The sequence below is a fragment of the Euprymna scolopes genome, chromosome 19, assembly GCF_053919585.1.
Source record: "Euprymna scolopes isolate OS-2025 chromosome 19, ASM5391958v1, whole genome shotgun sequence".
Classification (NCBI taxonomy): domain Eukaryota; kingdom Metazoa; phylum Mollusca; class Cephalopoda; order Sepiida; family Sepiolidae; genus Euprymna; species Euprymna scolopes.
The window spans coordinates 85,750,930-85,763,696 of record NC_136500.1 but is presented as its reverse complement, the minus strand read 5'-3'; the positions used below and the strand labels follow the sequence as shown (position 1 = coordinate 85,763,696).

At 34.2% G+C, this 12,767-nt stretch overlaps 1 protein-coding gene across 1 annotated transcript in view; it reads left to right on the top strand.

Annotated features, from left to right (window-relative positions):
- LOC145239813 (DNA polymerase theta-like) overlaps positions 1-12,767 on the top strand; it is a 168,893-nt gene that overhangs the window by 130,770 nt on the left and 25,356 nt on the right. Inside the window, exons 22-23 of the mRNA XM_080103341.1 lie at positions 2,112-2,472; positions 5,284-5,385. Coding sequence (XP_079959467.1) covers positions 2,112-2,472; positions 5,284-5,385 — 463 coding nt within the window. The remainder of the gene's footprint in view (positions 1-2,111; positions 2,473-5,283; positions 5,386-12,767) is intronic.

The window sequence follows — 12,767 nt, the reverse complement described above, 5'->3', positions numbered from 1 at the left end:
TGGGAATGCTGGGATATTTATTCCCGTTGTGCAGAAGAACACCCTTTAGACTTCACGTTGAGGAGTCTATAAAAAGATGCCAATCTGAAGGATTATGTGACAAAGCAAGGGACGTAAACAAGCCAGGTTTGTTTGTGCAGCAGCACAACTTGTTTTCCATGTCGAAAAAAGAAGCAAGGTCTTTATTCCAATTCCTGAAACTGGTGATCCTTACATCTTCCTGGACTAGGTTCCTCTGTTTAAGACCGTTTTGACAGATACAAATCACGAGCAAGATCATTCAGGTCTTCTTGCATGATCCAGTGAGGCTTGTTGCCACTTGTTCCTGAATATTTAGACTCAATATCTTCTAAAGATATTGACTCGGCAAAATCCTCCCTTGAAAGCATTTCTTCATCTGATAAGGAAAGAAGATCCTTATTTACTGGAGGTGTGGGTGCCGGAAGATCATCTGCATGGGGAACGGGTCTCATAGCAGATCGAAGGTTGGGATATTTGATCTTTTTCTATAGAAGATGCATTGAAACCAGTTATATTAGTTAAACAAAAAATAGCAATCATCTGCATGGTTTCACTGCTCTCTCCAAACGATTGGGACTGCAACGTTGAAAGCCGCTTTCCTTTGCCATTAAACCATGCAGTTAGTCTATTGTAGCAGGGATTACAACAGATGTGTGGAGCCCAATGCATAATAACTAAAATATAAGCCATAATTCTCACAATATTAAAATTAACCCTGAATTCATGTACACTTTTATGTGCCGTATATGTAGAAAATGCACACTATGCATATCTAAAAAACTATGCATATCTAAAAAACTATGCATATCTAAAAAACTAGAGGTGATGAGAAAAAACGGATTTCAAATTTGAATTCATCACCCCCAAATTAGGTAAAAACGGGTATTTTTGTGCTTGACTAAATTTCTTTGTAAACCAGTGTTTTTAAAAGACAATATGCAAAACGGATATTAAACTGATGATGATCATCATCATCATCATCATCAACTAATCATATTTAAACTGATCCAATTCCAGATTTTATCCATAGTTTAAATGAGGAAACCTCAATCTGTGTTGACTGATAGTGTTTTAATTGTGTCATTAGTTTTCTTTTTTGTTAAATTACGTTGTTTTTTTTCTAATATATTATTTTTTGTTTCAAAGGGGAGTAACTCTGTATTGATGAATGCAATTACATCTTTTTTTAAGATGTCATCCATATGAAAATAATTTGGATTCAAAGTATTTTCTGAAAGGAATTAAATCAAATTACATTTTATTACTTTTAACAACATGCTACAACAATCTACGAAAAGAATCAAATATTGATTTTGGAGGAAGAAAGTTATTAATGGAAAAACTTAAGAAAGAGACTGAAAAAAGATTAAAACATTTTATTAGCTGGAAACTCAAAATTAACAGGTAGTATTTTTTGTTAAATACTACCTGTTAAAAAATAAATTGATTAATAATATTTATCTTCATTGATAAAAATTAATTGATTAATAATATTTATATTCATTGATAAAAATTAATTGGTCTCCCCCGACAAAGGCGGGATTGAACCTAGTAATTCACTCACATTTGTATGTTTGTCCGTTTGTTTGTTTGTACTTTTTTACAAGGCCACCATTCACCCATGTATTGTTGTCACATTTGCGCTGATGCATCTGCTATTAGTCTCTCACTCCTGAACAAGGTTCAAAAAAGAGTCGTCAACCTGACAGATCCAGAACTGTCATCTAAGTTTCAACCTTTGTCCCATCAACAAAATGTTGCATCCCTCTGCCTGTTTTACAACTATTTTAATGATGGATGCGCCAACAAACTACAATCCCTTGTACCCCCTCGATTTAAATACCCCCGGCAAACCTGACAAGCAGCAAAGTCCCACCCGTATACAGTACAAAAAGGGTGAGTGATATTCATTAATATTGGCCAATTTATCGTCTGCATATGTCAGCCAAATCCATCATTTGTCATCAAAACTCAAGAATCTTCATTAAGCTTTTGAAGGTTTATTTTGCACAAGTACTCAAGTTTCTACGATGATAAATCTTTATTAATTTAGTGATCTTGTTATCCTCATGTCTCTTTTCCCTTTTTAGGTACTCTTTCTGGAATTGCAACTCCACGTGAATGGCAATCCTCCGGCCACAACATCTGCCATACAACGCAAGACTCTTGGAACAAAACGAGGGACAAAGGTTCACTTCAGCACTTCCAAGGAGACGTTAGAGAAGCTCAAAGTTTTCCATCCTCTCCCAGGCGTGATTTTAGAATGGCGGCGCATTACCAATTCTCTCACAAAAGTTGTGTATCCTCTGCAGAAGGCCAAAGTTCATTTCTCTGCGATGAACATGCACCGCATTTTTGGGGTGTGCCAACTTCATACGGCCACGGGAAGAATAAGCATGTTTGATCCGAATCTCCAGAACATTCCAAAAGATTTTAACATTGACATTTCTGGTAAGAAGAATGTTGTGTCACTTTCTCTTTTATCTTTGTCAGTTATTTAAAAATGTTATATAGCTTCAAAGTATTTAGAAATGTTATATAGCTTCAAAGTATTTAGAAATGTTATATAGCTTCAAAGTATTTAAAAATGTCATAGCTTCAGAGTATTTAGTAATGTTATATAGCTTCAAAGTATTTGAAAATGTCATATAGCTTTAAATTATTTAGAAATGTCATATAGCTTCAGAGTATTTGAAAATGTCATATAGCTTCAGAGTATTTAGAAATGTTGTATAGAATCAGAGTATTTAGTAATGTCATATAGCTTCAGAATATTTGAAAATGCCATATAGCATCAGAGTATTTAAAAATGTCTTATAGCTTAGAGTATTTAAAATGTCTTATAGCTTAGAGTATTTAAAAATGTCTTATAGCTTAGAGTATTTAAAAATGTCTTATAGCTTAGAGTATTTAAAAATGTCTTATAGCTTAGAGTATTTAAAAATGTCATATAGCTTAGAGTATTTAAAAATGTCATATATAGCATCAAAGTATTTAAAAATGTCATATGGCATCAATTTAAGAAATGTCATATAGCATCATGGTATTTAGAAATATTGTATCGCATCAGAGTAGTTAGTAATGTCATATAGCATCAGAGTATTTAGAAATGTTGTATAGCATCAAAATAATTGAATATGTCATATAGCTTCAGAATATTTAATAAATTTCATATAGCATCAGAGTATTTAAAAATGTCATATAGAAGCAGAGTATTCAGAAATGTCATATAGCATCAAAGTATTTGAAAATGTCATATAGAAGCAGAGTATTTAGAAACGTCACATAGTATCAGTATTTAAGAATATCATATAGCATCAAAGTATTTGAAAATGTCATATAACAAAAGCTGATTTACATATAAAGTGTTTCAAAATAATCAAAAACAATATTCTATAAAAAAAGATGTAGAATGAAGTTGTGCCTTTTTAACTTTCATTTGATCACATTCTTACTTTCCTCCTTGATATGTTATCATATTTCCTGAATGATTTTCATTGTATTCCTTCTTTCTGCCACATTCCAATTTTTCTTCTCTCCACACTCTTCTTCTTTCATCTTCTACACTTGACTCTTCCGCCTTCTTTATTTCGTTGTTCTTTCATTTAATCACAGTGAATTAATTTGATTTGTCAGTTCCCATCAGCATCGTTTATAAATAGAACCTCCCAACTTTGAGGTATCATACTCCATTAGATACCAAAAATATTGCAACAGTTTAATTAGCTGTTCACATGCTTTTCAGATTAAGGAAATTCCGAACAGTTAAAAAAAAGCCGATCAAAAATCAAACAACATGACATTAACGAAAACAAAATCTTGGATTCTAACGAATGTTGCACACTAATATCGACCTTCATATGCCGGCTTCCACCTTGATAAAGGAATCTGATATCAGAACTGACGTTTGAAAAACAAATCTTTTTTTTCCTTATTGTAGCTGTCGTTGTCAGATTCAGACTTTTATGCAAACTTATTAAAATATAATAACATAAATGCGACAACAATTAACATTATTACATTATGGAAGGTGCAGTAGTTGAGGACTTCCATTCTTCATTTTCACAACATTTTCAGGTTTCAAACATTGCAAGAAATAAACATCCTGTTTTGATCACCAAAATTATTTTATATATGGTATACATTACATATTTATCTTCATATGTGTACTATATTCAAGGGTTTATCAGTTAACTGAATACAAACTGTGCTAAAATGATAATGTCATTATTTAGAAATCCTTTCTTAATATGGGAGATGAGAGCTTTTTGTAACTATTATGCACTTTCAACTAACATTTTAATACACAAACAATACAATGTAAAGTTAAACTTGAACATCATAGCTAAAATAGCATGGTTCGTCTTCTGCATCAGTACAAAAACACAAATGCAACAAATCGGGATTGCGTAGAATGAAGAATAGGATGCTCCTTGCTTTACTCAGGCTTGGAACAAAACACAACATTAGACATGGCTGCTCTTGATGAACAGTTACGGCCAGTGACTGACATTTGTTAAAGCAGCCAGTACCCACCAGTTACTGTGGGTAAACGTAGGTAACTGCCTCAAAATGGCAGTAACCACCAGTGCCCGCCAGTCCCATTAAATGACAGTAACCATCTGAAAAGAGCACTGATCACCATAACTTCCAGTGACCAACAGTGTTTGCCACTGGATGACAGTACCCAACAATTGAAAATAAGTAATTTCATTTCATTACAGTTTAATGGGGCCTGACACTGTTCATGATAGTAATCGGCAATGATTGATAGTTGCAAAGGAAGCCAGTGCCTGTCAGTAAATGCAAGTAACCATCTAAAAATGGTACTAAATGCCACTAACCACCAGTGCTAGCTATTGAAGGCACAACGATATTATTTTGGAGGAGTCCAATGGAGGTGGATACTGATTATGACTGACAGTGAATGATGGGAACCAATAGTGACAGTTGTAAGGTAGCCAGTGACTATCAGTACTTGGCACAGACATCCAATGGCAGTCAGTACATGCCAGTGCCCAACAATGCCCCATTGTTTAATCTACTTGACTAATTTATGTGTTTTGGAATATGATATTTTTTTTCACAGGCACGTATATCATACAGATTTTTTGTTATTTTTGTTTTTATAATTTAAGAAGAATTCTGGACAAGAACAGATAAACATGTTGTGTCATCTGCAAGTATAGATTTGTCTCATTTTCATAAATAGATACTTGTAGAGATTGTTATCTTATGTTCTTCCAATCTGATTCTTTGCAGACCTGCCTCATGAGGGAGTGGCCATTTCTCCTAAATGGTTGAAGAATGGTTCCCATGATTCCTTTACCATCAGTATGCGCAATGCCTTTATTCCATTGCCTGGTAAGTAAATAGCTGCTGTTTTTTCTTAAAGACTTATAAGTATGCTTATGAAAAAAAATAGCCACAAATGATTATAAGTGATGGGAGGAGGGGCAATAAAATCGTTACTAGAAAGGTTTTTGATCAAAAGTAGTTGACAGAATTCAAAAATAAAAATGCATCTGTAGAAAGAATGCAAGAACCTGCAGTCAAAAAATGCATCCAATGTTTGGTAAGATAGATAGCACAGACAGGTTCCATCTTTGGTGAGATTCACAAGGAGAAAAGCCAAGATTTTCTTTTTAATGAAAATCGCTCCAGACAAGGCATGAAGACATTTGATTTAAAACACTAAAAAAAAGAAATAACACTTGAGGTCAAAAACTAACCAATGATAAGTGTTAGATGACTAGATTCCAACCAAGAAAACAGTAATTCTTCCCTCTTTGTCAGAAACATCACTCATAGATTGTGAGGAGTAAAGGACCATATACTGGAAGTGAGAGTTATGTGGCTGTCAAAAGTAAACCTACTTTCTAATCTTATTTCACTATGTGTAGTTCTTCATCAGATTGGTTCAGATAACTTGGTTTGTTCCTTTTTCATCTCTATCTCATTGGAATACTATAATATAAATCTCACCTGTCTGTTTAAATGTATGTTTGTATGTCTGCCTAAAACTTTCGACAGAGGTGACGGATTTTCATGAGATTGGTATCGTTTTGAAGCTCGATCCTTTGGACGACAAGTATCGAAAAATTAGCTAAAAACATTAATTCCTTCACCCTCAACTGGGCACTTTTCAACAGGGAGGGGGTCGCTTTTTTTCAAAGTCATCCCCTCTTTTCAATTGACTAGCCTTAATTTAAACCTTCGCCACTTCCGGTTTGGCGATAGGCGTAACAGCAAAGACATCATGTTTTTTTTTTCGCATTCTTTTCCTCCTTTGTGGTATGGGTTTGAGCCTGCCTCTTTTTTCTTTTTTTTTTTTTTTTGCTCCACACACACCTCCAAAGACCTGGGCAATGGTAGGCACCCAGGCTAGTCATATATGTCTACTAGCAAAGATATCTATGCTTCGCACAGCACTTTACTGTACACTCAGGTATAAATGCTTACATTAATGCAAACGTTGAATTGCTGAAGGAGGACCCTGTTGTAACGAACAATTTACTAGTTTGTGATTTCCTGATGAACATACCGACCATTTTTCTTCATCCTTATTGTACTAGTCTGGTCTCCATCTTCTGGTTTCCTTTGCCTGTACTTGAGATAAGAGTTCTGTCCTTGCTTGGTATACTGAAGAAATTCTTTAGGATACTGTTTGGAGCATTTGTTGTTGATTATACAAGGATAACTTGGATTCAGTAGGCTGCAAGGCTTGTGCCATCACTTTGCATGAATATCAGGGTCTTCCTCTTTGTCCTGCATATCTGCAGAGATCCATTTGTTCCGGTTGAAATTTGTCCTCTGGGGCCTGCCTGTGTGCATGCAGCAGTCCTGTCTTTTGGTATTCAATGTTGTACAGGAAAGTCCTCAACCTGTCAAATCCTCCTTTTTCATTAAATTCCGTTAGCTTTTTTAGATTCTGTCTAAAGACCCTGGCAACAATATCTGGACGATCCTGAGGTTCTTGTTGTTGAAGAAAACTTATCATAATTTCTGTCCACTTTGAATTTATCATGAAAGTGATGAAGAGGTCGGCTTGGTCCATTCGCCAAACATAAGCTATGGCACCACTTTGGCACTTAAACATGTATTGAGAGCTTCCTGTGTAAGTTGCTGGAAGGACCACCTGTTGATCAATCTGTTCTGGATTCCCATCCTTCCTAAGAATTGAATCTCTTAAGTTGCTATAATTGTTAGCTTTCAAGGTCTGTTGCCCCTGCCTCAGGAACTGTAAACGTTCTGTTTCAATCTTGCAGTACACATTCACTAGTCATTGTTGAAACAACCTTCGGTATCGGAGAAAATAGTTTCCAGGCTGAATCATCAAATGGTAGGAATAAAACTGCTGTTGGGTAACTTTTTGCCCATTGGATGCCGTCATGTTGATATCGTAAGATGGAGAACCATAGGGGTACATTAACGGGTGCATTAAAGTATCGTAGAGAGGATGTAGTTTGGAGATCCTTTTCAATGTATTATTTTTAAACCGCAAGACAATATCTCGGTTTGCTGTTGATTCATTCTCCATTCCAATCTCATACGTTGTTGTTAGCGCATTGAATTGCTGTGAGTGCTCTCCTTGCAGCCTTCGGTCTTCCCTTATGACAACTTTGTATTCTTCCAAATTTTCTTCTTCAATTCTCTCCTTTGTTGTTTTCAATCGATAAATATTAGGCTGTTCTCATATAAAATTCAGTCAGCCTTTGGAGAATGTCTTGATTGAGTCTACTGTCATGTTCCCGACTATGTCGTTCCTTTTCTAGATTTGAATTATCTTTGCCACTCCGTCTTCAAGTAGCAAAAGACTCCCAATTTTGTGGTAAACCTGGCCTTGAATTCTAAAAGAAAGATTCCATCCATGTACCACTGCATTTTTGTGACCAAATGAAGTTATGGCAAAACAGTTATAACTGTGGAGATTTTGCAGGAACTCCTTAGAGATGGAACCTTTGTATGAAAGCAAATCTTGCAGCAACTAAGGAATGGGTGGAAAGTTCTCAAGCACAACCTTGCCAGCCATGAGTCTCTCCTCTAAATTTCACAGCTGAGCAATGCTGACATACTTAGTTTTCCTATGTCATCTGTAGTGAGAGAATCATTTTTATTGTAGACCAATCCTTTTCTACTGTAATTTTCTATTTCTTGTTATCTCAAAGCAATTATTTGATGTCTAGCTATCTCTTTTTTTGGTCATTTGCTGGGGCAGTTTTACTGTCTCTTCTTGCAGCCTCTTGCTCACGCCCTTGGGATAGGCAAAAGATTCGTTTGGTTTCTGATTAATTCTGTTGTCTTTGAGCTTCTCTTAACTCGCCTCGTTTATATCTTTTTGCTTCATTTACTCTTCATCTTGCTTCTTTCAACTGACTTTGTGTACGTCTTCTTGTTGTTTCCTTGTTTCATTTGCTCTTCTTCTGGCTTCTTCGAATTGACCTCATGCACATCTCCTTGTTGTTTCCTCATTTGTTTCATTTGTCCATTGTATTGCTTTCCTTTCCCAATCATCTCTTTGCCTTTCTTGAATTTCTTCTTGTGATGAATTTAACTGCCTTGCAGCAAGTCTAGTTTTGTCAGCTTCACATTGAGTTGTTCTTTCCAAATTTGTCAATCTTGCTCTCCTTCCCATTGATGTATTCTGTTGAGCTCCAGTCGTCTTTTTCTATGTGAAGCGTTTTCATTCGAGCAAATTGCAGAAACTCTTAGTCTATTAGCTTCTAATCTTACCAATCTTTATTCCTCAGTTTCATCTCTATTTTGTTTGGGTGGCATCTTTAGTGCGTATCTGAAAAGGGATAGTATTATCTTAAATTTTTCAAAAGAATTATATGCATCTCAAGAAAAAAGGATTCTTTGACAGCGTTATTTTGGAAGGTTAAAATTTTGGAGGCCAAAGTTAAGATACAGTGCAATAAATTCTGTCCTTTGTTAGAGACTACTATCATGCCAAATTTCATCAAGATTGGTTAAGGGAATGGGGGTGGAGGAGGGTGATCTGATTCAAATTCACAAAGAAGTTGACTGGCGGTGAACTCCAACTTCGTGTGCACCATCTCTAGTTTGAGGAGTTTATGAAAAGCTGCACCAAATATGACCTTAACTTTTGACTTTGACCTTGAAAAATGGTGTACAGCATCCCTAGATCAGAGACCATCATCATGTCAAGTTTAGTCATGATCGACCGATCAGTGTGTGGGCTGTAGGAGATTATATATACATAGGCCTTTGACCATAACCTTGGAAAATGGTGTGCACCATCCCTAGGTGGAGGACTATCATCATGCCAGGTTTGCTCATAATAGGTTCAGTGGTGTAAACTGTAGGAGAAGTGTACACACAGACACACGCAAACACTACTACTTATATATATATATATGTATATAATTCAGGCAAACATTATTAAAAACAACAGAGATACCTTGCTTAATGATTCTTTTTTTCATTTTTTCGATCTTTCGTAAGATTTTTTTAACTTCAAGATGGAAGGTATTTACAAATGTTCCATGGTTCACACGAGCGCTTTCGATTCTTTCTTGAATCATCATCAGGTGGAGATAAAATATTGAAAATACAAGTGAAATATATAGTTACGAATGATAAAAAGAGTCAATGAAAAGTCGATTAAAATATACATTTACGAGTGATAAAAAACTCGATTAAAAATTAGGATGATAAAAGGCAATGTTAGTAAAACCAGTCGTATACTGGTTATGCTAAACATTTCAGCACATTATTGCTACTTTCAAAATTAATGTTATTTATAGATGGGTGCTGGGTTTTTATATATAGTGCTTCAAGTATTTTTAATTTTTTACAATTATTTTCTCGTTGCAAAATCCTTGTGTTGTCTACGAGGACCTTTCTAAGATTAGAGGGGGGACAGCTATGTTGATTTGTTAAATGCTGGTATATTGAGCTAATATGTATATAATGTATACTAGCCTGGGTGCCCGGCATTGCAGGTATGTGTTGAGCAAAAAAAAAAGTGGTAGTAGTCAGGCAGGCTCGAACCCATACCTCAAAGGCAGAAAAGAATGTGAAAACAAAAAAAATGTGACGTCTTTGCTGTTGCGCTCATCACCAAACCGGAAATGGCAAAGGTTTAAATTAAGGCTAGTCAATCAAAAAGAGGGTGTGACTTTTGAAAATATTGGCGAAAAAAGCAACCCCCTCCTTGCAGAAAAGTGCCCAGTTGAGGGATAAAAAATAAATGTTTTTAGCCAATTTTTTTAATATTTGTCGTCCGAAGGGTTGAGTTTCAAAACGATACCAATCTCATGAAAATCCGTCGCCTCTGTTAAAAGTTTTAGGCAGACATACATACATACATACATACGTTTAAACAGACAGGTGAGATTTATATTCTAGATTAGTGGTCTGGTAAGGCCACAGAGTAGACAAACAAAGCAGCAAAACTGAATTTGACTTGCAGGACACTATATATATATATATATATATATATATATATATATATACAAATATAGGAAAATTTAGGCATATTTTATTGGTTTGAAAATATAGGTTCTTTTTTACCAATTGTCATAAAATTTTAACCATAGAATAGTATTATAATCTTCAAAAAGCCTGCAAATTTTCATGTTTCGTCCCATAGAACCAAAGATATAAGCATTTCAATATTCAATTTGACTGTCAGTAAAGATATATTCATCTCTCTCTCTCTCTCTCTCTCTCTCTCTCTCTCTCTCTATATATATATATATATATATATATACCGTCTTTTTTGGCAATTTCAGCGACTATTGATCCGAATTTAACAAATGAAGGCTCTTTGGAAAGGTAATTACCTGAATTGTGTAATGGGCTATGTGACATTTGCTCTTAAGATCACACATAAAGGAACCATCCATCATCTAGAGGCTATTTTTTGCACTTTTTTACAGCCATAAAATGTTTCAATGAAAGTCATTTGTTTTCCTAGTTTTGCATGACTTACAAAATATCTGATATTTCCCCAAAAGCTTTGGTCTTGATGGAGGGGAGACTAAAACTTATTGCTATGGTTTCAAATAATCTGAAATAACAGCACGTGAAGACTTGATTCCCAATATTTCTCATATATCATATTTCCCCTCTTTGGTTTTCATACATTAAGTAAATTTCACAGTTTATAAGGATTGTTTGATACTGGAGATATTCATAATCGTACCCTATTTCCAAAAGAGGGGAGATATAACATATGAGAAATATTTGAAATCAAGTCTTCCCTTTCTGTTATTTCAGATCATTTGAAACCAGAGCAGCAAGTTTTAGTCACCCCTTCATCAAAGCCAGAGGTTTTGTGGACATTTTTTTGTGTTCTCATTTTGAAGATCTCAGAACAGGTGTAGACAATTCAAGTATAATATATCCAAAGATGTCAACAACAATATAATGATACAAAATAAAACATTAATAATCTAGACATTTATTGAATTAAAATAAAATGAAGAAAGCATTAATTATTTGAACATTAAGTAAATGAATGAAAGTTGTCAGTCTATGAAATTCTTTTTTTTTTTTTTTTTTTTTTTTTTTAGACATCCTTTGAAAAAGTTTAGTGACTTCTTGAATTGCATGCCCCTATTCTTAGATCTTCGAAAGGAAAACAAAAACTTCAAAGATCCGGAATTGATATACTAATTTTGGTTGGTTTACTATGAATGAGAATGAAACAGTCTGTAAAATATGTACGAAAGTTTTTGATGTGATAAAAATGAATGGAATATTGATTATTGGAATGAAGCCTAATATTGTCTATTTATATTTGCTCTGTTAACAAACATCAGTTTTGTACCTTGAAAAGGTTGGTCTGTAAAAAAAATAGAAAGTATATGTCAAAACATATATTTTCATACATGTTCTCTCTCTCTGTCTATATATATATATATATTGCCAATCCAGTCTATCTTCAACCCTTGCACAAAGATTAGATTAAATATAATATTAGTTTTGGTTTGATTCTAGTTGATGGCACCAAAGTTATCAAAATCACTATGTATTTGGTACAATATAATAATCAATAAAGTATTGGCTCCATAATAATAAATATGAACTCTGTATGAATTACGATTTATTTAAGCATATTTTATAACTAGGCAATACTGGGCGGGCTGCAAGTGTACATATATATATATATATATATATATATATATATATGTACACTTGCAGCCCGCCCAGTATATATATATATATATATATATATATATATATACATACTAGCAGAAGTACCCGTCGTTGACTGGGTTCAAAAACAGCCTACAGAAAATGGACTGTGATTGATGAAAGTATGATAGGTTATGAAAAGGAGGGGCTTGTAAAGAGATAGGTTTTGATACTCAAAATTTTTACCCTAAGCAAAATATGATGAAAGTAAAGATAATTTTCACGAAAATATATTTTTTATATTAACTTTGTTTCCACTCGTAGCCAAGAGTGACCAACAAAATGATGTTTCCTTACAAAGAGAAAATGTTATATATATAATAATATAAATATACAAGAAATAAATGTTACCATAGTCAATAAAAGTTACTTTTATGGTAGAAAAATTCATTGGTTTGTATTTTTAAGTAGTTTGTAAAAAATATTTTTTTTTTTAATTCACGGACCGGTTTTTAAAAAAATCAAAATGGCAGCAACGTTGAAATGGAGAGCCCCGTTTTCAATTTGAAGGAGGGGCACCCGAGCATTCTGTGTTAACAATTTAAGAGAGTTCCGTCAACGTAAGGAATATTTATAAA